At 40.0% G+C, this 26,905-nt stretch overlaps 1 protein-coding gene across 2 annotated transcripts in view; it reads right to left on the bottom strand.

Annotated features, from left to right (window-relative positions):
• BMPR1B (bone morphogenetic protein receptor type 1B) overlaps positions 1 to 26,905 on the bottom strand; it is a 316,599-nt gene that overhangs the window by 28,693 nt on the left and 261,001 nt on the right. For both annotated transcript variants that reach the window (XM_069978340.1, XM_069978342.1), the window contains 3 exons: positions 15,881 to 16,040; positions 8,142 to 8,244; positions 6,492 to 6,594 (listed from right to left, as the gene is read on the bottom strand). In XM_069978340.1, coding sequence (XP_069834441.1) covers positions 6,492 to 6,594; positions 8,142 to 8,244; positions 15,881 to 16,040 — 366 coding nt within the window. The remainder of the gene's footprint in view (positions 1 to 6,491; positions 6,595 to 8,141; positions 8,245 to 15,880; positions 16,041 to 26,905) is intronic.

Below are 26,905 nucleotides of genomic sequence, written 5' to 3'. Positions count from 1 at the left end.
GAAATGCCTTCCTGTGGGGAGTCTCGCAGTCAGCCGCTCCATTCACCACAGGCATGGGGAGAGGTAAGTTCCTACTTGTTATCAATTTCCCCCCTGCAGGATTTTATAATTTGCTGAACTTCTCCTTTAATGGGGGGTCTGAACATACAGACCCTGACAAAGTAAACTTTGATGTATCTCTATGACAATAACATTAAAGTAACACTTTATATTTCTCATTTGTTTCTTGATTTTCCTTATAAATCTTATAGTGTAATTACATTTCCATTCCTACTATCCTGACATTGTCTTCTCCTAATCTTACTCTGCTTACAGATAGTAATATACATAATTAAACATAATATTTTCCTGTTACGTGAAGCACTGAACAAGCACAATGGAAGCATTCGGAAGACACACAATAAAAAATCCAATGGCAAAATCCAATAGTTAGGCCAATATGCCGATACAGTCTTCCATGTATAAAATGTATCTGCTCGTCAGTAACTCCTCAGACTATTTTGGTGCCCATTTAGCATCTAGCCAACCTAAGAGCCAGACATCATGGCACCGCTGCTGCCAGTTATGAGGGACTTTTATCACTGTTTATCTCCCCGGACCCCTCCCATATATATTACAAGAATTAATTTTTGTAAAGATTTCCAGTAATGTTTGGTACGCCAATTATATAATCTAAAGCCTTAGTGTAAGAATTTAATTTATTTCAAAGCACTTAAGTATTGCTAAATGGATATCAGATACATCTATACTTTGAATGGAAGTATCTGGTGAGTTTTGAAACATTAACATTATTAATAGTGCATTATAGCTTATGACATTGCCGTGCAGTGGTTACAGCTCATCAGATAAAAGTCTATGGGCAACACTGATGTACTTCATCTTCTACACCCTTCAATAGATATATTGTTTTACAGTACTTTCATGTCTTCGTTTTACAGTGAGGCATTTCTGCGGCTAGTCTTGTTACTTGTCTCACTTGTCCCCTGTTTGCTTTTCTTCACATCTTCTAAGATCTCCACAACCCTTCATTTTGCCATAACCTTGCAGCAAAGGTTAATGAGATCTGACCTACAAATAAGGCAGCAGCCTAACCCTGGCTTCCTCAGCGCTCGGCCCCTAGTCATAGGCTATTGACCAGGGAAAACCTTCTCAGATGTTCCAGAAGTTCCACACTGTGGGAAAAGCCTCACTTCAATGCGACTTTCTGTCATCTGTATTTTATTAATGTTGTTTGTGTAGAGACTGGTAGCTATATAGATATTTACTTCAAAAGTATATACTTGTATCACATGTTAAAAGTCTTAATGATTAAACTGGTTAAAGTAACGTTAATGGCATTTTAATATAAGTATTATCACTTATCATTTCCTATTTTTATTATTATTATTATTATTATTATTATTATTATTATTATTATTATTAATAATAATAATAATAATAATAATAATAATAATAATAATACTTATTATTATGGTTATTATTATTGTTATTATTATTATTATTATTATTTTTTTTTTATTTTGCAACAGATTCCGCAGCACTTTACAATTCTGGGGGTACATACATAGACAAAAATAGACATTACAGAGATATTTCCTTCTTTAAAAGGGTAGTTCACAAAAAAATAAATTCTTTCAAATCAGCTGGTGCCAGAGATTTGTAATTTACTTCTATTGAAAATTCCCAAGTCTTCCAATACTTATCAGCTGCTGTATGTCCTGCAGGAAGTGGTGTAGTGTATCCAGTCTGACACAGTACTCTCTGCTGCCACCTCTCTCCAGAGCAGTCCAAATCCCCATAGAAAACCCTCTCCTGCTCTGGACAGTTTCTGACATGGACAGAGGTGGCAGCAGAGAGCACCGTGTCAGACTGGAGAGAATACACTACTTCTTGCAGCACATACAGCAGCTGATTAGTACTGGAAGACTGGAGATTTTTCCATAGAAGTAAATTACAAATCTTTGGCCCTTTCTAGCCCCTGCTGATCTGAAAGAAAAAAAAATTGGGCGAACAACCCCTTTAAGCTGGTTGGTTTGCTTGGGTCTTGTACACACAGCAATTATCCTCCAAAGGGGCCAGTTATTGTCCCCAGTAAAAGACCCAGCAATTAACCGACAAAAGTAACAAAAGTTTGTTCCTCCTCTGATAACTGAGGTTTTGTGGTCCTATAAGTCAGCCGCATATCTCCCTGTGTAAACTGTGATCAATACGGCAACCAAATAATCAGATTTTTAGAAAGACAGATTTCAAGGAAACGGGGGAGTAACTAAATACAGTGGTCCCTCAACATACGATATTAATTGGTTCCAAGACGACCATTGTATGATGAAAATAGTGTATCTTGAGACCAAAATTCTATGCAGCACAGGACATGTAGTATCACACTATACTCTGCAGAATCACTACTAGACAACCAACCAGTGCAGGTACGTCACTAATACTGGGGTTTTACCAGTAAAATGGCCATCGATCATCTAGTTATTTACATGTGCCGCAGATCCTGACTGTCCATAGCATTGTATGTTGAGTCTGGTCTCAAGTTACGATGGTCTAGAAAGGACCATTGTATGTTGAAAATATTGTATCTTGAGGCCATTGTAAGTTGAGGGATCACTGTATATGAATTAGAAGCATGGGATAAAACAGTAAATGAACAGTATTTAAAAACACTCAAAAACAACTAAACCATCTTTATGCCTCATATAGGCTAGGTTCACACTATGTAAAAATGATGGCCGTATTTGATAACAACGGCCGTCATTGTGCAAATAACAGCCGTTGCTTTGTAAATAAGGGGCGTTATTTGCACAATGACAGCAGCTGTTATGAAAGATGGCCGTCATTTTTACATAATGGGAACCTAATCTATATGAGGCATAAAGATGCTAGAAGTGGAGCTGGCAGAAGGGTGTCTAAAATTAGATAGAAGGAGGCAAAGCAAAGCAAAAAAAAAAAAGAAAAAAAATAGGGAAAATCTGTTAATGAGGGGAATAAAACTTTCTCCAGATATATTAGTGACAAGAAGAAGAACTGCAGCATTACAAAAATAAGTAATGGGGAGAATACCTCAAATGATAAAAATGGACTCACTGACCATCTGAATCACTACTTCTGCTTAATGTTTTCAATATGCTATTGTGATTGCTGCCCCCCTGATGGATACGTATAACCAGTCCCTCTTAACAGGAAATGTTCCTGATGATTGGATAATGGCCAATGTTATACCCATCCACAAGAAGGGAGTAGAGAAGAGCCCAGTAACTACAGGCCAGTGAGCTTAACATCTGTAGTAGTAAAAATGATGGAAACTCTTCTAAAAAAACAAACGAAAAATGACATGAGGGCAGATCTTGTCAGACTAATCTCATTGATGTCTATTATTATGTCACAAAAGTGCTGGATGAAGGTGGTGTTGTGGATATCACCTATCTGGACTTCAGCAAAGCCTTCGATATACTGTAGTTCCCCATAAAGAGCTGATAGAGAAGTTAGTGAAAATAGGACTTAACCCATGGATAGTTCAATGGGTTTGGGGTTGGTGAAGGATAGATATCAGAGCGTTGTCATTAACCCCTTAGTGACCCATGACGTATCTGGTACGTCATGGTGCCGCGGGGGGTGTTCCTCTATTAGCCGGCGTGGGTCCTGTTGCCGTGCCGGCTAATTAAGCACTTCGATGCAGCTGTCAAGCCTGACAGCTGCAATGAAGGGCTTTAAACTTCATGTCCCTGGTGTCTAGTGGGACGGATCTCCCCCCCACGATGCGATCGTGGGGGGGAGATCCGTTCTTCTGGCCGGCCCGGGCCTCAGCGTCGCAATGACGCTGATCCCGACTCAGCAATAGATTGCTGTGGCCTGCTGTGACCGATCTAATCGATCTTTGCTGTGTATATACACATCATTGATCTCTATGAGAGATCAGTGCTGTGTATATACAAGTCCCCCAGGGGGACTTCTAGTTCATGTAAAAAAAAGTAAAAAAGTGTTTTTATTAATAAAAAAATCCCCTCCCCTAACAAAAGTCCAAATCACCCCCCTTTTCCCATTTTATAAATATAAAATAATAAATAAACAAATAAATCAACATATTTGGTATCATTACGCACGTGATTGCCCGAACTATTAATTAATCACATTCCTGAACTTGCACGGTAAACGGCGTCAGCGCCCAGAAAATTCCAAAGCGCAAAATTGCGTATTTTTGGTCGCATCAAATCCAGAAAAAATTTAATAAAAAGCGATCAAAAAGTCGGATATGCACAATCAAGGTACTGATAGAAAGAACGCATCATGGCGCAAAAAATGACACCTCACACAGCCCTATATACCAAAGGATAAAAGCGCTATAAGCCTGGGAATGGAGCGATTTTAGGGAACATATATTTGTTAACAATGGTTTGAATTTTTTAAAAGCCATCAGATAAAATAATAGTTATACATGTTATATATAGTTGTAATTGTAACGACTTGAGGAACATGCATAACAAGTCTGTTTTACCATAGGGCGAACGGCGTAAATGCAAAACTCCCCGAAATCAAAACAAATTCCTTTTTTTTTTTTCAATTTGACAGCGCAAATGATTTTTTTCCGGCTTCGCAGCATATTTTGTGGAAAATAATGCCTGTCATTGCAAAGAACAATTGGTTTCACAAAAAATGAGCGCTCATATACGTCTCTAGGTGAAAAAATGCAAGCGCTATGGACTTTTAAACATAAAATGGAAAAAGCAAAAGCGCAAAAACGAAAATTGGCTTTGACCTTAAGGGGTTAATGGTGTATATACCGGTTTAGTAGGTAAGGTTTGTTTGTTGCTGATGACACAAAAGTGTGCAATAGGGTTGATATTCCTGGAGGTATCAGTAATATGTATATGATTTAGCTCTTGTTGAAAACTGGTGAATACAAAGGGAGTTTAATGTTTCCAAATGTGAAATAATGAACTCAGAGAAGGACTTTAATATCCGAGTTTCATATCAGCAGTTCTGTGTTAGCAAAGACTTCAGAAGAGAAGGATTTATGGGTGGTGATTTCTGACAGCCTTAAAGGGGTTGTCTGGGATAAAATTATCATCAGAAATGCTGCCAGGGTTGCAGGGGACATAGCAGTGCTATATATTTGTAACCTATCCCCCTCTGCCGGAGATGCCAGGCTGCCGGCTCTACCTGCTGTCAGCATCTAAATAATATCTGCCGACGTGCCACTTCCACTGGAAATAATCGATCGGCATAGACCGTACAGAGTGTCTACTAAGCAGTCGTTTCCTCTGACAGCGACACATTAGTAGATGTGGTTAAAACACTGACAACAGCAGCTCAGAGCAGCAGCTCAGATAGGTAAGTATAAAGTGTTACTATGTCTCACACACAGATATTGAAAGATATTGATAAAGATGTTGATAAAATAGAAAAATGTCAAAAATGGTGGAGGGTGTGAGGCATAAAACATATCAGAAAGACTAATGGTCCTATGATACCAAGCGATGCATATGGATCTTTATTAACACTGTGTCCCAGAAAAGTTGTAAGCTTTACCCTATGGCCCCGGAGGATGAGTGGTACAAGAAACGCGTTGGGATCAATAAAAAAGGTCTGAAGGACTTCCAAGGATATAAAGCGGAAAAAAAGGGAAGTAAACTTCAGTTTTTCCTTAAAACGCATAGTCTGATTGCTCATTAAAAAATAAATAGGAGTAATATCGGGACTACTTAGTAGCATGTCACATGACTGTGGAAAAAGTACAATTTGTTTGTGTGAATTGGTGCAATAAGAAGAAGTGCAATTATCTACAGTGCAATGATGAACTATAAACTTTGATTAAAAAAGAAAAAACAAAAACACTTTTTTGCACAGTGTGTTGGTGACGGCTGGGTAATTTTATGAAACATGAACTAAACTTACACCTGACGAGAATCCTTTATTTTAATCAGGTAAATAAAAGTTATATTTTAGTTTTTTTTTTGTCAGTGTGATATACAGTTTAAGGAAGTCATACAACCTAAGGCTATTGCCCTCTATAGAAACCCAGCTGGAGTGTATGCAGATACACACTCCCTAGCGGTGCCGCAAAAAACTGACATCGTGAGCAGTGGGGAATTCGAATGTGCACCCGCATCTGAATTCAGCAGCGGTGAAGATCATCCGGCTGTTACTGCAGTACCGGCCAGGATGATCTTCTCTGACACCGTTCGTATATATATATATATATATATATATATATATATATTTATTTATTTATTTATTTATTTTATAAAGAAGATATTATAAGAACAGACTAGATGAACCAGTTGGTCTTTTTCTGCCCACAATCTTCTATATTTCTATGTGAGTGACAGTCTCTTTTTGTTGATGTTGTTGTTCTTATTAATATTTAACATCAATAGTTTTCAAGGTTCACACATACATACTGTAGTTTACAGTAAGAAACAGAAGAACAAAATATCTAAACAGAAGCACTCACAGTATCGTGGGTTCAACCCTGATGCCAGTGTTACCTTTATTTTTAATCGGGGGCAAAGTGGGATGAAGATCTCTGTTGCAAAAGTCTTCATCTGTACAACATTCAATGGACCTCCTCTGATGTGGAATAGGTGTATCCTGAAATGAAACAAGCTCTATATTAATGCATTAACAATTTACAAGAAATCTTTAGCATTCATGTACATATAATATATGCTAAAAAAAAATTCAGATTTTATAACTGACAACCCCTATTGGCTATGTCCACACATATTATTTCCAACAGTCTTATTTCAACCAAAATCAGGAATGTAACTGACTGAGCAAAATTATAATGGAAAGATTTGGCTAGTTTTTGAGCTTTTTAAGCCACTCATACATATGGTTTTTAAGCCACTCACACATATGGTTTTGGTTGAAAAAAAGACCGACCAAAAGACTGACGGCAATTTCTATGTGTAAAAATAGCCAATAAGTTTATTTTGGTAGTAATATTGTGCTACTTTAAAGCAAATTATATGTTACTAAAAGAATAGATGAAAAACTAGAATCACATATAATTTAACATAAAATGTGTTAGGGTCCTATTAGACGAATAGGTTTTTAACAATTGCCGATTGCAAACAAGATCGTGTATCATTAACCTAAAAACGCTCACCATATTACACAGAAGGATAATTGTTAGTTATGATCGTTAGATGAACCTAACCTGCTAATAGTTTCCTTTTAATACATTGAAAATACGGCCGTATTTTACCTTTATTTTACGGTGTGTAAATAAAAGCTCAATATGAAAAACTCTAAGTACCAAACTTGCCTTTAAGGGGCCTATAATATAATATAATATATAACAATATACAGTTTATCAAGCTCTGACATAAAATATACAAAAATTTTAAAGGGTTATAACAAAAACAGTTAATAAACCCAGAATTTTCTAATGAATACTTATTAAATAGTAAGGCATCTACATATTATCCATTTTTCTTAAATCGAAATCTAACAATTGTATAAAAACTTGTTTTACGAGTGGTTATAAGCTGCAGGCATTCCTCCTGCAGGCAGACCACACATAGACCTATTATGCCCTAATAAAAGCCATCTGGGAAAGAAAAGGATGATACAAGCAAGGGTGTGGGAAACGACACAAAAGGAATACTTTTAGTATAATCTATCACCCAGTGAATTAATAATTGTGCCGAAATACAATCAAGTCAAAAGTGCATCTGATTCTTATTATCAATTATGAATCGGTGGCCTTATATGAACACATTCCGATGGATGCCAAGTACACAGATGTCCTTATTATGTCCGGCCATGATGAACTGTTTTTATTATACTAATAGGCAGAAACTTGTTGCTTTTCCCATTACAAGCTGAGCTTTAATCAAAGCTCCCGGAGCTGACTCCATTGTGTAAAAGCCTCTCCGTCACCAATGTGCAGCTGTGCAACAGAACGTCTCTTTGTCATCTGATCGCTTATGCTACAGAGACCATATGGAAATGAGCCCTTTAATTTAAGGTCCGAAAGAAACCATATCTACGGAAAGATAAGTAAACACTATAGACTATGGTCAATTTGATTGCAAGGTATCTGTTTACTTGTGGCAAGACAATGCCTTATAGAAGATGTCTTAGGAGGAGCATTCTCAATAGAACAGAGGTGGCCATTGTGCACAACTTACTCTGCATTGAAAGTCTGAACCTTCTAATCCTAAACAGCCAGAGGTGATCACAGGAAGTCCGGATTCATCTTCTTCTATGATGGTAAAACAGTAACCATCCGTCCTGTAAAATAAACAATAATGGTTACTAGTTGGACAATGAATCATAGGAGATGGTTCGTGATGGTGAATCCAATATATAAAACATGAAACATAAAATTGCTATAATGAATCACTGTTCTCTAAATCCTATTGGAATGTCTTTTCTATCTTCCTGTGCAAGGTTGTATTATGGGGCTATTGTACGCCTGGTCTTTTCCTCTTTCCTTGCTTTGGGCGGTTACAGCTCAGCAATTGCTCCCCCCTCAAAATCCTGTAGGCCTTCTTTTCTTTCCACTATATGTTTATATAGTTAGGCCTGTATGTCCAAACAGCAGCTGTGGCCACTTCTTTCTCTATGGATATCCCACTGGATCTTACAGGTATTGATGCATTAAAGGGGAACACCAGTTAAGAAAGATTTAACCCCCAGTCATAATCTAAGCTTGTGTGTAATAGGTTTCTACTACATGAATTGGGCTGTTTGTCTGCAGTACATCGTGAGACACCATGAAGCTGCTGAAAATCCTCACTTCCTGGTCCACTCTGTCTCAGCTCCCCTGTCCTGCCCCTCCCTTCTGAGACAGAGGTCACATGATCTCTTTCTTTTCTGTTGCCAGGAAAGCTGTAACGTCTCATCTGTAACTCCACCCACCACTGACATTACACAGTCATCACTTGGCCAAGGGCAAGGAAACAGCAGCCTCTCCTGAGTAGTATCGGGGAAAGGAGACACTGTTGTCTCATCTCTCCCTCTCTCACTCTCTTTCAATCTATGTAGATAAACAAATAAACAGAAAGAAAGATACAGGGGGAGATTTATCAAACTGGTGTAAAGTAGAACTGGCTCAGTTGTCCCTAGCAACCAATCAGATTCCACCTTTCATTCCTCACAGATGCTTTGAAAAATGAAAGGTGGAATCTGATTGGTTGCTAGGGGCAACTGAGCCAATTCTACTGTACACCATGTTTGATAAATCTCCCCAACTGTGTTTACTGTGCAAAGTAGAAGCAGATTGACCCAGTGGTGGAAAAATACTACAAGACAGGGGTAAGTACCCGGCAGTTGGTTGTGAGGTGCAATGCATGCTGGGAGATGTAGTGTCCTGGATAGGTGCCATAATGTAAAACTTGGATAATTTGAAAAAAGTTTGAATCTGGGCAGCGTAGACAAGTGGGAAAGGTGTCATACAATCAGCAGGGGATCGGTGAGTGCACCTATATGCTTTTTGTGTATTTTATTATTATTTATATGGGATCAATGTTAAAATTGCTATTTTATAGTGTATTTATTGCTATAAACAGTAATTAAAAAAGCGGATAGAAGGTTCACCCTTACGACTGCATTAAAACCAAATAGCTATGCCAGTTTAACTTGGCCAGGCTGGCACAATTTCTCTGATTCTAAAGTTCTAATGTAAATGTCAAGCAGTAAAACTAATGTGTATGTTTCGCATATAAACACAGCCATCTTTGGTGGTCTCGACAGACAGTGCTATCAGTCAGTCTGAGCTGCTGCTACAATTCTCTGTGGGCTCAGCTGTTTGCGCTCTCACCTGCTAGTATGCAACAAACAGATGGGCAGTGCCAGGGATCTAAATGTGACCGACAGGGTGACAATAAATTTCAGCTGTCAAGACAGAACCAGTAGTTGCTTTCTTTTTGCAGGGACACAGAATTGGAACCGATCTGAGTTTCCATATGTGACTTCTCTGATTTGCTGGCAGTGCCTCTCGGAAAACAAAGGTCGTAAAATCAGCCACTTTACAGGTCATTACGGGAGCTTACAGCTTTAAAGCATGCTTAGCATGTGTTTAAGTAGCGTCGAGGCAGGTTGTGCTATCATGCTTCATAGTCTGCATGGCTGAAGTGTGACAACATCGGCTGCTGACAGTATATTCCAGGAGGTTAACTATGGTGATCTTGTGAGATGTAGTTGAACCCACTGTGTCATCTACTAGAAAGACAGATATAATTTCCTAAGGAAGGAAACCCAGGTCTACCTGCCCAGTGCACAGGGAGTTATTACCATAGGTAACCCACCGCCACTTCCAATGTTTTGCCTAGTCCTTTAAATGAACTCTAAAGCTCCTATTACATCAAACGATTATCGGACATACTTGACCAATTACCGACTGCTACTGATGATAATCGTTTAATGTAATAGTGCGTACGCCTAATAGCGCCAACAATAACATGTTGAAATGGCCTGATTATGACAGTGATGGTCCGCCGAAATAGGAGCGGCGGCAGCAGACCGCTACTGACCTCAATGGGTCACCCGGACTAAAGCATCTGGGCATCCCCTCCTGCAGCTCTCTGCTCCCCCCTACTCACTGTTAGAGATGGGTAAAATGGAGACAGCCCGAGTACCGCCTGGAAAACAGGGATACAGCCTAGTACGAACCTGAACTTCGGCGCTGTTCGATCATCTCTATTCACTGTCTGTGCATATAATAGCAAAGACAGCGAGTAAGGAACGAGAAGAAAGTGAGAGCTCACCTGACAGGTGAGCAATCGCTTCATCCTCAGTACAGCGTTTTGTAATGGTGACATGCATCTCTAAAATATATGGCACTATAGGAGTTGACCTATAACATATGCAGTTATCTACCAGTATAAAAATCTGTTCAACAGCCTTTGTAAATGTTTTCCCCAGCAGTCACCCAAACACTGTCTGAATTACGTCACCGGCACATTAATTTGGCAACGCAAGCATTTCCCATAGAGGTGGCAGAGACGGATTACACCTGTGGTGAAGAAAAGTCTATAAAACAGACTCGTAAAACATCTGTAGCCTAAAATTAGGCCTTTCTGCACCTTGAAATTACAAGAGATGTAACATCATCTGCTCTACTTAAATCCAGTTCAGTTAGATAAGAAAGCCTAGAACAGCCATTGGCACATTTACTGTATAGATAAGATGTCCAGTTTATAGGGTCTACCCCCCCAGTGGTGTAAATGGATCACACTGCCAGAAAATGAGTCACATGAACAGGTTATTTTATACCGCAAGCAGTGGGTCATTAAATAAAGGGGGTTTCCAGGATTAGTACGCCTTGTAATTTTATATGAGAAGCGACTACAGTAGATTTCTTAAAATGCAACAACCAATGAGCTCTTATTAACCCCTTAAAGGGGTTGGCCATTTTATATGCAAAAAAGGGGTCCGTGGAGCCTCAGTTGTGAGTCTTAAAAGACGGGAATACCCAGATATCAGGGTGGTTTGGTGACCTTCCCACTGGAAGGCACCCCCTTGGCAACAGGTTTTTCTTCCATGGAGGCATATCTGGCTATTCCTGTGTTTTGAGACTCGCAACTGAGGCTCTGCGGACCATTAAGGTAGTCACAGCTATTTTGTCTCTATTCAATGTCTTTGGAACAACAGGAGATGGCATGAATGGTGCTCCCTCTTTTTTTTTTTTTTTTTTTTTTTTTTTAGATTGCTTAGCATCCCCATATTCTGATCCACCATACTTTTTTTTTGTCTTCTATGCGTGTGCGCTGTAGTATTCTTTGATTTCATTGATGGCATTTACCAAGTGTATAATATAGCCAATAGCTGCCATTTATATAAAGGACTCACATTTATATAGATGTCACGATGTAAGTGTATGGCACAAATTATTCAAGGGTTAAAAAAAATGCCTCTGCCTATTCACTGTGCTACTCTCAAGCCACATGTTAAAAAATTAGGCAGCAGAGTTACTGTATCATCATTAGGGGTGACCAATTGAGATGAGCGAATATCGAGCATGCTAGGGTTTGTCCTAACCCGAGTGTGCGGCATTTGATTACCGGTGGTTACAGAAGTTGGATGCAGCCCTAAGGCTGCCTAGAAAACATGGATACAGTCATAGGCTGTATCCATGTTGTCCAGGACTCCCTAGGGTCGCATTCCAACTTCTGCAGCCACCTCTAATCAAATGCTGTACGCTCTGCTTCCGACGAACCTGAGCGTGCCAGAGATTTGCTTATCACAAGTGACCAAGTAGCATTTCCAGTCTTATGGTTTCATCATGAGAATGACAGAAATTACATCATCATGGATAGATTACATATGGCCCGAAGATTTACAACCCAGAGAGGCCAGCCCATTTGTAATAATGGCGTTTTGGTTAAGTCATACCATCTTCATAAATCAGCTGGTGTTCAATGCCATGTTCCATTGGGTCTTATGCATTGCTTTAAAGTGAGGTTCCATATGGAAATACTTGAAAGCCTCCAATAACATTAGATCCCACCTATATTGTATGTTTGCTGTATTTACTTTGAAACTACTGCAGAGGGGCTATATACCTTCAGACTCTAATATGATGTCTATATTCTTTTAAACTTGCTAGGAACTGCATACAAGCAAAAATATTATTTCCAATAGGGTTTAGTCGGGTTTAAAACTGACCCAGTTGCACTCATGGTAATTGACTGAGGTTCATTTGAGAGCACTATTCTGCATGTACCACCCCTGCCTACTGCCTAGTGTGAATTCTAATGTACAGACATATAGATGTTGAAAATGTTTAATCTATATCACTGCTCAGGTGTAGGGAGAACCCCATGCCACCAAGTAGGCAGAGAAGTTCTGTACATACTCTACCTACTGACACAGATTCATGGCTTGCAAATTCACTTTGCTGTTTCTAAAAAAGACATCACTTTTCCTGTCTGGCCACGTTTTTATATCCAACAATAATCCTATTCGAAAAAATCTTTCAAGTTTTCTCCATTAATAATGATGTTAACACCCTGTAAAACAGTGTGAGAACTTTCTATTTGGTATTAGGGTAGGTTTCCACATGGCACAGATCACTAGAGGCAGACTAAAGCCAGACTTGGCTGATATCCCAGAGTATTGAAAATGCGTAACTCTGCTTTTCTAAGGCAACTGCAGATACAACACCAACGCGGCCCTGCCCGTTCCATGATGAGCATGCACATTGGCTGCATTCAGTGTGACTTACAACTCCATTAAAGGATGATTGATAATAATGGCACTGTTTATTAAATGATGACGGTGCTGGTAAGACGCTGCTGCAACAGCAGCACCTAAGCCCAAAGACATTATACAATGGATTATGCTGTCTTGAAGCATATTACTCTGTGATTGTAAGAAATGTGCAACGGTCCTGTATTAAATCAGGGGACATATACCTGTTTATGTAATAATTACTCACATCATCATCATACATCATTATCATCATCATCAAAGCCTAAGAATATTGTTTCCACCTTATTTCCAAAATTATGAAAATATTTAACGTGATTAAAATAATATTTGAAGTGTAGCGAACAGGCCAATAATTGTTTAGTGTAATCGCGCATGTTGAAAGGGAACAATCAGCCGACATGTAAAATGTCATCTGATCGGGGTCTGCTGCTGACTTCAATGAGCAGCTCAAATGACCTAAGGATCATTTCGACAGCCCATTTTACTCCTCCCTGCTCGCTGTATGTGCATGTAATAGCACAGGCAGCAAGCGGGGATTGAAGGGGAAGTGAGCGCTGAGCTGACAGGTCGGCGCTAGCTTCCTCTGGAACATTATTCTGTGTACGGCTATGTTGGTTTTTAGAAAAGAACAATAACACTGATTGCAATGAAATCAGCGTCTGTCTTTTTCTGCATTCAATGCAATGTTGCCCGCTGTGTTCCCACTTCATTATTTTAACTTCCGCCCTTTTAATGGACGTTAAAATAATGAACATGCCTTTTATTTCCGGACACTGTTCGGCTGTAGGAATGTGCCGAACGCCACCCAACATCCAGCAATGGATGGTGTTATACTGAATAGCCTCCCTTAAATCAGGGAGAAAAATGTTAGGGATTGTGTGTCCTTTACTCTTAATTAGTGTTGAGCGATGAGCAGTGAGATCTCCAGAAAGGGGACTGTGTTTGAAAAACGTAGCGTCTCTCGTCACTTCCTGATCTCTCCTGGAAGGTGAGAGCCTCCATGGACTATTGAACCTGAGAAGCGCTGCAGCTGCAGTGTGAAGAACGGATTCATCGTCCTATACACTGGTGGGAATGTTTCTATGCACAGTTTGGTCAGGACAAACATGGTTCAGTCATAGTTGGTGGAAAGGCAGAGGTCAAACAGGCTATGGACAGCATTTTGTTTTTCTGCCCCTTCGATGGTGCAGATAAATGGGAATGCCAACAGCAGATGTGAAAAAGCAATTGTTCAGGCACTGGGTGATGGGTCATTACAAAGCCTAAGGCTATTGGATGATGTCAGGATCATTGGGCATATAGTGACCCTTTAGAGTGCCAGGAGATAGGTAATACTATGACCTATTAAGTGAATGGTGAAAAAAACTGAAAGGGTACGAAGAGGGCGCAGGACGACAGGTGCTTTTTAAATATTTGTGCTTCTGTACTGACACTGTTCAATATACAAACATTGGATTGAAAAAATCTAATAGGTTTCTGCAAGACACATTACAACTCTATCAGGATGCCGGTAAATGCAGGCATTTCACCAGAGTTCTAATGTGTCTTGCAAAAACCCGTTACATTTTTCTTATTTTTGAATATTTCATTTAAATATGAATGAAATTTGAACGAAAAAATGCTATCAATTAACCAGGCACCCTCTGGTCTGCCGTGGGGGGAGGGGGGGAGACCTAGTTGAATGTTTAAGTCTCCCATTGAAGTCTCATTGATTTCAATAGGGCTTCAATAGGGCTTGTTACTTGAGTAACAACCACTTGAGCATTTAAAGGGGTTGTCCAGTGAAAATCTTCTTCTTTTAAATCAACTGGTTCAGAATGTTATTTAGATTTGTAATTTACTTCTATTTAATTATCAAGTCTGCCCATACTTATCAGCTGCTGCATGTCCTGCAGGAAATAGTTTTTTCTTTTCAGTCTAAAACAGTGCTCTCTGCTGACATCTCTGTCCATTAGAGGAACTGTCCAGAGCAGAAGCGGTTTTCTACGGGAATTTGCTGCTTGTCTGGACAGTTCCTGTCTCAGACATAGATGTCAGCAGAGAGCACTGTGTCAGACTGAAAAGAAAACAACACTTCCTGCAGGACATACAGCATCTGGTACGTATGGAAATGTTTAAGGTTTTTAAATAGAAGTGGATACAGCCATAGGATAATCTTTAACAGTATCCATGTAAAGAATACATGCTTATCAACCATTCTTAGACTAAAGCTCCCTATTCTAAATGCCCACTATTTCCATGCCTCTCATTCTCCCCAAGAAGATTACTATCTATATACTAATAAATATATATATTGGTCCACTGGATATAGACTTGCTTGAATGTATATTGGGTGTCAAGGTACAATTTACAAACTCCTATAACCTGGGTTAAATGATTAAACAGTTGTGACTCTCACAGGTCTAAGATGTACTAATACAATTAATAATAAAATTCATATTGTATTTAATCATTTATAGACATACTACAGGAAATAATTATTCTAATATATCCTAGCAATTATTCTCATATTATATGTGATATACTATTATTGTACAAGTACGAATATACATTATAAAACTCAATATCCTGAACGTCTTCCGTTTTGGGTAAGCCTAGACTAAACTCCAGCTGTTTTATAGAAAAGAGCTCGGAAATAAGGCCTGCTTTATATAATGAACACATGCAAATATGAAATGATGGCTGAGTTCCATGCGGTGTCGTATGTACCAACCAGCATGTATTGTTGAATGAGTCCTCTGGGCAATGGTGATGACAGTAACATGACAGCATCTTCTGCGGTGGGGCAGGTGCTGTGCTCTCCGTGTCCTCCTTCCTGCTGTCCACATTGAGTTTTGCTGAGCTCCTTAGAAGCATATTATCAAGAAGATTTGCTGGAAGGGAAATGGATAAATTATATGATCTGGGCATGAAGCCAGTCTCTGGACACATTTAAATATCCTAAAAAGAAAGCAAATAATTTCACAGTAGGTTAAACTTTGGATTTCCATGAAGAAAGCAGCAAGCTTCTAAAGATTACCAGATGAACTTCCAACACTATAAATCTTCAGCTACGGGCAGCAACACATTTACTGGTTCATTTGCAACAGTCGAGTAAACGATAATACAAACCGAACACCCACCACCAAATGGAAATGATGCTTAAATATCAACAATGACCAAGATTTATCAGGCAGCCAATCCGAGATCATGTTTCGTATCTTAAAGGGGTACTCCTGAATTTTAAAGCTTTTAATATAATGTTGCTGTTATATACAATATACAGTATACAACTTATTATTACCTCTCCATGCTCCCCCGGTGTCCTCCTGCGGTTTCTCCGGGTCCCCTGCTGACTGCAGTCACCACCACTTCTGTGACAAACAGCCTGCTCAGCCAATCACTGGCCGCGGTGCTTTCCTGTCTCAGTTAGTGATTGGTTGAGTATTCTGTCACTGCTGGGATGACCTTGTCTTGGAAGTGGTGGCGGCATCGTTCAGCTGGGGACACAGAGACACATCTAGAGGACACCGGAGGAGCGCTAAGGGGTAAGATTTTTATCATGTCGTATATAAGGGCAACTTTTTTTTTTTTTAAAGTACCCTTTTAAGGAGCTCTGGTAAAAAAAAACCTGTGCTGTGACTTGTTGCTTTAGGGAAATACGGACAGTGTGGGCTTTAGACAGCTTGCGAAATCTGGGCCAATGTGTTAGTAGTATAATGATCTCAAAATCTAATACTTAAACTTGATGACGCTCGGAAAAGACACTAATGTGCTTATTAACAGATAGCTGAGAGGACAACGCTTAGAATTACATTCTTGACAGCCGGAGAATTTCAGCACAACTGGTGTGACTTCCACCTGCTGTAACAAAGTCCCATCAATGGATATAAAAACATTCTAGCATTTGTGACACAGCATTCTCATTACTAAAGGGGCATTACAGAACCAACTAACACCCTGGCCAAGCAGGTCTTCTATGTTTAGTCTTTTCTGACCACCCCCTTAGGCCCTTCTGTAGACATCTCTATCTACAATTTTAAGAGGATGTGTGGCTGCTCCTGTTCTGTTTTAGTAAATAGCTGTATTATCTATTAAATTATAATTCTGAAAAAAAATTTTTTTAGCTCTGTGTTGTATTTGTACTAGGAATGTATGACTAAATAGCCAACTGGGTGTTACCAAGTGGGAGTCCTTACACTGTCTGAGAGAATGCAATCAAACCTGCCAGACTGGGTTTTGGGACACACTCCCAATTGGTAAAGCCCAGTTGGATATTTAGTCATAGGTTTCTAGGAAGAATAACAAAGAAATGACACCACAAAGGGCTATAAAAAAGAGAATTGTTAATATACATATTTACTAAAACAGGAGGCACAGGATCTCTTTAAACTATCCACTATCAGCAAGTTCTGCCCAATGAACCTGCTGCTATGCCCCAGAAGATCTTTACCTTATAACTGCAGGGCTGTTAAAGGAGAAGTCCGGCGAAAATTTTTATTAAAGTATTGTATTGCCTTCCAAAAATTATACAAATTACCAATATACAATGTACATAAACTGCTTTTTTCCCTGCACTTACTACTGCATCAAGGCTTCACTTACTGGATAACATGGTGATGTCACGACCCGACTCCCAGAGCTGTGCAGGCTGTGGCTGCTGGAGAGGATGATGGCAGAGGGATGCTCAGTGTCCCTCCAGTGCCCTGTGCCCATCAGTGTCCCTCTGCCATCATCCTCTCCAGCAGCCACAGCCCGCACAGCTCTGGGAGTCGGGTCGTGACATCACCATGTTATCCAGGAAGTGACATCACCATGTTATCCAGGAAGTAAAGCCTTGAAGCAAAAAAGCACTTTATGTGCATTTCCCGTAATGTGTATATTGGTGATTTGTATAACTTTTGGGGGGCAACACAATACTTTAATAAAAATTTTCCTTGTGATTACCTGTGGCTAAGGAAGATGGATGCAGCCCTAGGAAGACCTTGAAACTAGGCCCATGGCCTATTGCTGTATCCATGTTTTCCAGGCATCCTTAGGGCTACATCCAACTTCTTCAGCCTTCGGTAATCAAATGGCGCACACTTGGGTTCAGACGAACCCGAGCAGGCTTAAGGATTGCTCATCTCTATTCTTTATGACCCAGACCAAGCCCTTCCTAATGGCCCATCACCCAATGCTTCAGAAAGAAATGTACATAATCTGCTATTATTAAGTGACATGTCGATTTCACTTGTATTCTATCATTTATCTACAACAGTAAAATAACAATCTATGTCTTAATATGACTTCACTGACATCTCTATCTATAATATACAGATAGTTGAGCTCTTGTAGACTAGTCAATAAGAACTTTCCTGACAAATATTAGTCATGTCTAAAAATAACATGGGGGGGCAAGAAATTGTGGCATTTGTAAACCATAAACCATGTGAGGATGTTGCATGTTACAGAGCGCATGGTGAGCATAAATGTGAAAAGGAAACATGGGTGTGAAGAGGAAGCCATAAAGCAATTTAAAGGATCACTTAGGCTCTAATTAGGTGTAAAGTGGGTCTGGGGGCTTCCACTATCCAACCATCCTTAGGTTGTATGACTTTCTTGACAACAACCTGTCTGTGTGTAGCTTCTCATATAAAGTCATTTGTCTTTTCAGTATGGCCATATATTATCACTTAACCAGTAGCTGCAGTAAAAACATGAGCTTTAAAAAATAAAAAATAAAACATTTTTTCCCCCTTAAATAGAGGGTGTTCACGTCTGCCTTTACATAAAAAGAATTAACACTGTTTTGTGATACTCTTGAAATGTGGCCCGTATAAATGAACAGGAACAGATGTTGTGTTTCTGGGTCAGTGGAACATACCCTTTTAGAATAAGTTCTCTTTCAGCAAGCAGTCACAAAGGTGGTTTTGTGACTATACAACATTGTTATTCATGGATAGGGAATGAACTTTTTAAATAAGTTCCAGCCAGAGATTTTCAGACATCTGGCTCATAGGGTGGCACAGTTAAATAACAACATTAATAGTAATATGGACCGAAAACCATAGGTCTGTGTTTTCTTATGACATTACAGGCTTTGGATGAAATTGAATGTTATCCACTCTCTCGGCCAGCTTTTAGGAAGAGAAGTGATAGATCACAGTCTCCTGTCTACCAGAAATTTCGGAAATGAGACAATTGGAAAAAAAGAGCGAATGTAATAAAAAGACGTCTATCTGCGAGTACACTGGGCATCATTCATAACAGTTGTTTCTTATTAGATCTTCGGGAAGTCACATGTGCAAAGTGTCTCTTCAGTAAGGTAGCCTAGAGCGTAAGAAAGCATCAGACGTGGGAAAATTGAGGGAAAAGTTCTGTTTGATGCAAAGCTGAAAATGGAAAATCCCATGGGGGGATCTGTACATTTCTTACATTGCAAAACCTGAAACAAGTAAGGAGTAATAAGCAGGTTATTCACAATTGTTAGGGCATGGTCACTTTTTGGGGTGCAAAAATGTGTCATAGATTTGGAGTTAACGATCGATAAAAAGCTGTTTTAAGGTCCATTCTTTTCAAGGGCAACCTCAAGGAGACACACTACCACTTCAGTCCTACAGTAAAATCCTCTTACCATCCAAACAGCATCCTGCTCTTAAAGGAGGCAAGAACTCAAAAAAAGATATCTACAGATGGGTTAAACTTCCTCTAACTTGGCATATAATCCCCAATCACGTTTAAATGCCCTCTGAGGGTCAAACACTGGTTTGAATAAAACCTACCACAAGACAATGGAGTTGTAGAACAAGTTATTTTCCTTTTGGAGAAGATCTACATTGTATACTTTTTACCTGGGACATTGCTTGGCCTGTAAGACTCCCTCCTCTAGTTTGGTGGTCTCCTTAAGAGACTAACTCCCCCCCCCCCCTCCAGTCCTACTAGCACGACATTAGCGCCGCCATTGGACCATCACCTGTATAAGGTGTAGTAACAGTCCAGGTGTTATATTCTAGTTTCACAGTGCTACCTCTTCTTTTATTATGACAAGTATGATCACATGATCAATAGTAATTTTTCAGGTCCTAGCACCCCGGAGAGCACGGACATACTGTAGCTACAGGGGAGTAAATGTATGAGTTGAATCTTGAAATCTTTAGTTTTAAGAGCATAAAAATCTTTCTGGCACATAAGACACTAGTGTTATAAATGGCATTTGGAAATCTCTGATAAAGAATTTTTCGACTTGGTTCAAGAACTTTAAGTTAGGCTGGGTTAAGGATCTATTCACGTGTCAGTATATTTTTCAATCCACAAATTTGAGTCTGTAATTTTACATCCCCAATCCACAAAATTTCATCTGTATTGCATCCATAATTTTTGCTGATCCGCAAAAAAAAAAAAAAGTGAACTTAATAATAAACTAGTCACTGTTTGCAGATTGGGGATGTTCTATAGAGTTCTACTGGTGTGTCCATGTAGCAATTTTAGTCTGCACTACGGCCTGCTCTTTTTTTTTTTGCTGCATTTATCACACCTACGAATGTGTGAATGGGGCCAATAAAATACACTGATCCTATTTTCTGTCCGTAACTGCGGATTCCACAATTGTGGATATGTGAATAGGACCTTACATTGTGTTCTTGTTTCTTTTTTAAAAAAAATACTGATGCAATAATGGATGGTAAAAGCAAATGCAGCTGTATGCCATACTGCAGAATCCATTTCACATTGACCTACATTATAAAAAAATGTATTGAAATTGATAACTTTTAACATACTACAAAAATGTGGTTATCCACAACTTTTTTTTTTGGAAAAATATAAGTAATGCTTATTTTGATTATTTTGCCTAAAAAAATTATTATGATTATGATAATTTGCCTAAAAAACATTGTGGGAACATAGCCTATGGCCATGACCACACAACATCCTTTTTGGCTGTTTGACGGAGGTATTTTTTTGGCGGGCCATCACTTCACTTCCAAACAACGGATGTTATTTTAAAACAACAGCCGTTGTTTGTGGAGTAACAGCCATTGTTTTGAAATACCGGCCTTTATTTGGGCACAAAATGACGTCCACAAAAAAAAAAAAGTCTGTCAAGCGACTAAAAAAGGATTTGGTTTTTCAACCTACTTCTGTTTTTTATTGAAAAATACTAAGCAGAATACTGTCTGTGACCATTGACTATAGGTGTAATTTCATAGTTTGGAATTATTAAATTGTAGTTATCAAAAGCATGGATTTCAAACATGAACTTTTAAAGGCAAATTTTCATATTTGTTCTTATTTCTTATATATTATGAAGTATGCTTGATAATATATACCATTTATATATATATATATTGTCCATGAAAACATATTGTAATAGAATGTAGGCTACTCTTGGGGTTAACGGTAATGCCCTCTCTTTTCAGACACCACATCCTGGTAATCTCAAGGTCTCTTTCTTGAAAGTTCTTTGTTGTTGTTTTTTTTCTCTTTCAAAATTGTTCAATTGTTCTTAGTACGTGCGCAGCAGATTGACATCACTGCAGTCTGTACCACAGTGAATTACAGTGACTCACTAAGGTACTGGCTTTTATCATACATATCTGGATTAAGATACAGTATGACATGACTCCTTTCAGCTGCTTTTTTTATACACTTGTTGTGGCTTTAAAGTATGTAAAGATATGCTTCTTCTGCCCATTATATATGTAAATATATTTAAAGCGACTCTGTACCCACAATCTGACCCCCCCAAACCGCTTGTACTTTTGGATAGCTGCTTTTAATCCAAGATCTGTCCTGGGGTCCGTTTGGCAGGTGATGCAGTTATTGTCCTTAAAAACAACTTTTAAACTGGCAGCCCTGTGCCCAACGGCCGTGGCTTAGAATGCATTAGGCTGGCACAACCTCTATGTCCCTCCTCCCCCCCCTCCTCATCATTAGGAATGCTCCAGGCAGATTGTCACCTATTCCTCACCAGTGTCAGCAGGGCACATGGGCTGGATCATTAAGGCACCTGTGCAATGTTCAGACAGGAGAAAAAGTTCTAGAAGCATTCCTAATGATGAGGAGGGTGGAGAGGAGGGACAGAGGGGTGGTGCAAAGTTAGGGCACAGATATTCTAAGCCCCGGCCGTTGGGCACGGGGCTGCCAGTTTAAAAGTTGTTTTTTTAGGACAATAACCACATCACCTGCCGAACGGACCCCAGGACAGATCTTGGATTAAAAGCAGCTATCCGGGGGTACAAGCGGTTTGGGGGGGTCAGATTGTGGGTACAGAGTCGCTTTAAGTTGCCTGTTCACTGTCAAAGACCACTTATATATGTTTGCCTTGATTAAAAACTCCTTTGCCATGGTGTAAAGTTGATCTTTTTGTAACTTGTATATGGCAATGTTATGGGAAGAAACTTAGCTCCAATAGGGGGCACTGTAGAGCAAATTCTTTTCCTTCTCAAAAAGAGCTATACTGTGCATACTCTTTTCCCATGGAGCATTACTTGCCTTGTAAAACTCTTTATGTCATTTTGACAGTCTCCTCAAGGAGAAACACTTATCCTCCAGCTCAGATATACAAAACTGGTCTGTGTATTGTCTGTTTTGTTCCTTTATTACAATTTTATATTGTTTATGGAGGGTTTTCTTTTTTTTTGGGGGGGGGGGGGGATTTTTTTTTACAAATACACCAGATTAAGGAATTATGACAAGTTTTAGGACTCTCCATGTACAGAAGTATTACTCCAGAGTTAATAAAGGAGTGGTTAAAACCCAGTTAAAACCCAGTCTACACTGCATAAAATGTACAGTATCTTTTGACTCTACAGACTCACTAATTCCCCATATGCTGCTTTGCTTTTGTTTTTTTCTTAATTAACACACATTACAAAGTTATATACGTTTGTAATGTATGTGAATTAGCAATCTGATGGGCGGAGCAAACTTGAAGCCATGGGATGTTATCCAGCCAATGAAAAGGCTGCTGGTGTGCATGGGTAGCCAGTAGCCTTTTCTCTTCCATTTATTTCACTGTAACCAGGAAGTGAGGGCGATCCAAAGATGCCGACTGGACGCTGACAGGGATGCGACCAGGGGGAAATGTATTGAAATGTATGTGTGTCAGTGTTTTTTTTTAGACTGCCAGAGTTCTCCTTTAAGATTCGCCAGGCATCGACTAGGCTGGGTCACTCATGCTCAGTTCAATCGTAGTCACAGGATCTGTCCCATTAGTATTGACAGTTGGTTTTCACTTCACATGCAGCAAAGGGGATTGTGGGAAAGTGACTGCCCTGTTACATAGCAACAGTCAGGTTAACCCCTTAAGGACGGGGCCCATTTTTGTTTTTGCGTTTTTGGTTTTTCCTCCTTGTGTTTAAAAGGCTATAGCACTTGCATTTTTCCACCTAGAAACCCACATAAGCCCTTATTTTTTGCGTCACTAATTGTACTTTGCAATGACAGGCTGAATTTGTGTGGTGAAATTGAAAAAAAAAAACGCATTTCTTTTATTTGGGGGAACTGTGTTTTTACGCCATTCACCCTGGGGTAAAACTGACTTATTATGCATGTTCCTCAAGTCGTTACGATTAAAACGATATATAACATGTATAACTTTTCTTGTATCTGATGGCCTATAAAAAATTCAAACCATTGTTAACAAATATACGTTCCTTAAAATCGCTCCATTCCCAGGCTTATAACGCTTTTAATCTCAGGTCTATGGGGCTGTGTGAGGTGTCATTTTTGCGCCATGATGTGATCTTTCTATCGGTACCTTGATTGCGCATATACGACTTTTTGATTGCTTTTTATTACATTTTTTCTGGATTTTGCACTTTGGGATTTTTGTGCGCTGACGCCGTTTACCGTGCGAGATCAGGAATATGATTAATTAATAGTTTGGGTGATTACGCACGCGGCGATACCAAACATGTTTATTTACTTATTTGTTTACTTTTATTTAAAACCTGGGAAAAGGGGGGTGATTCAGACTTTTATTGAGGGAGGGGGCTTTTTACTATAAACAACACTTTTTTTTTTTTTCTTACACTTATACTAGAAGCCCCACTGGGGGACTTCTAGTATATATACTTTGATCTTTCATTGAGATCTTTGCTGTATAGATATACAGCAAAGATCAATGAGATAGGCACTCGTTTGTTAGGGCCATGGCGGCGTCCCGCGCTCCGGACCACCGCCGTGACTCCTCACCCAGTTCCGCAGCAGCCGGGGTCCACAGGCAGGGACCCGCTGCTGCGGCTACTTCAGCCCAGGGGGGCACCTCACCTTGCCTCGTTCCTGCCCGTCACTGTGCCGGGTGCGCGCTTCCCTACCTCCTAGGGCGCGCGCGCGCTGGCTATCTCAGATTTAAAGGGGCACTGCGCTCCTAATTGGTTTAGTGTCTATCACTCCCCTATAAGTTCTAGCCCTGCCCCCTCCCAGGTGTTGGAGCCTCTACATGCTTCCCATAGCGTTTGGCCCAGCTCCCTGTTGTTCCTGACCTCAGTCCTTGTTCCCAGTCCCTGTCCGCAGTCCTTGTCCCTAGTCCTTGCCCGCTGTCTTCCCATTGTTCCTGAGTCCTGTCCGCCACCTGTGATCATGCCTACAGACCTCTGCCTGCACTCTCCTGTCTACTGCTCCTGCCACGCCTCACCTGCCGTCACTAGCAATCAAGCCAGGGGTAACGACCTGGGGGTCGCCTGCCGCAGCAAGTCCATCCAGACTTGCGGCGGGCTCTGGTGAAAACCAGCGGCCCCTTAGACTCCGCTCCCTGGTGAGGTTAGTGCCATCGCTAGTGACGGTCCAGTGGATCCACTACTCCAGGCGTTACATCGTTTACTTCTGGCTGCTGCAGCCGGAAGTAAACGAGTGCCGAGCCGGGGACGGCGCCAACTTGGACAAGTCCCCGACCGGCATCAGTAACGGAGGTCACTCCTCCGGGACGTTGTCCCGGAGGAGCAATCTCCCCCACTAAACCCCAGGGAAAGGTTCCCTCCGGTAATCGGAGGCAGCTGTCAAATTTGACAGCTGCCTCCGATTAGCTAATTAGCGGGCACGGCGATCAGACCATGCCCGCTAATAGCGGCGGTCCCGTGCTACTCCCGGGCTACACTCCCGGGACCGCGGCGCTTCAAAGCGGGGTCGCCGCGCGGCCCCACTTTGAAGAGCTAATGAGGACATATGACGTACCGGTACGTCATATGTCCTTAAGAGGTTAAAGGGGTTGTCCAGAGAAAATCTTTTTCTTTCAAATCAGCTGGTGTCAGAAAGTTATATAGATTTGTAATTTACTTCTATTAAAAAATCTCAAGTCTTCCCATACTTATTAGCTACTGTACGTCCTGCAGGAAATGTTGTTTTCTTTTCAGTCCTCTGTCTCTGGCCGAGACAGGTACTGTCCAAAAGCAGCAGAGGTTTTCTATGGGGATTCATAGAAAACTGAGACAGAATTCCTGTCTCGGCCAGAGATGTCAGCAGAGAGCACTGTGTCAGACCGAAAATAAAACATTTCCTGCATGACATACAGCAGCTGATAAGTACAGGAAGACTTGACATTTTTTTAATAGAAGTAAATTACAAATCTATATAACTTTCTCACACCAGCTGATTTGAAAGAAAAAGATTTTCGCTGGATAACCCCTTTAAAGTTTAGATGTAAGCCACTCTATTAAAAACTGTATATTTTTATAATATATTATATATAGTAGAAATTAGATATATGATTATACCTTTTTGGCTTTGTAGCTTTTAACACATTTAATACCACTTTTTCCTCCCTGTGTGAATACTTTTCGTCCTGCAAATAGTTAAACATGGATGGTTTTCAGTTGAGCCATTGATTTCTTTTTGCCTTATTGAAGATGTTTACTAAAAGCCTCTTGATCGCAATCTGCACATAGCATTACATCAGATTTATTTAAGGGATTGTGTTTCTCTTAAATAAACGCGCTTCTCGTTTTTCGTTTGACTGCTCTGCGTCCAATAAAAATGAATAAAACATGCTTATAGAGAAAGGATCTGACTGGTAAACAGTAATAATCGCAAGTCAAACACCAGATGCCTCCCTTAAACACTTTATACAATTTATTCAAAGGTGATAAGGCAAAAAAAAAAAAAAACTCACCTACAACGCAAACAAAAAAACCGAAGCGACAGTCAACCATGCTCCAAATATGCAGCGCAGATGCAGACAAGCGAACAACAGACTGACTGGATGGAACAAGCAGGGCTGTAATCTGAGGCTCTTCATGGCATCACTTTGATATCTGACCTTTACAGACACATCTGAGCTTTGAAACAAGTGTGTGTGAAAACATTTTAGTGATAATCATCCCAGTGCGTGAGGTGGGAAAGCCTGCGCCGCTAAATATAGGCCAATTATGCCCGGATTTATCTCCCCAATCCTGACTAAATCCAGGTACATTACAGAGAGAGGAGAGCGAGGAGAGGATAAAGTCCTGCTCATCCACCCATCTATCTATCTACGCATCTACTATCTATAGAGGGAGAAATAATTTAAAGGGTTTGTTCACCAAATTTTTTTTCTTTCAAATGAGCTAATGGCAGAAAATGCCAGAGATTTGTCATTTATTTTTATTATAAAATCTCAAATCTTCTAGTACTTATCAGAAGCTGTATGTCTTGCAGGAAGTGGTATATCCTCTCCATTCTGGAGAGCAGGAGAGGTTTTCCATGGGGATTTGCCGCTGCTCAGGACAGTTCCTGATATGGACAGAGGTGGCAGCATAGAACGCTGTGTCAAACTGGATGGAATAAACCACTTCCTGCAGGA

This window comes from Dendropsophus ebraccatus, chromosome 7 (genome assembly GCF_027789765.1).
Source record: "Dendropsophus ebraccatus isolate aDenEbr1 chromosome 7, aDenEbr1.pat, whole genome shotgun sequence".
Lineage (NCBI taxonomy): Eukaryota > Metazoa > Chordata > Amphibia > Anura > Hylidae > Dendropsophus > Dendropsophus ebraccatus.
This window is presented reverse-complemented; position numbering and strand designations above follow the sequence as displayed.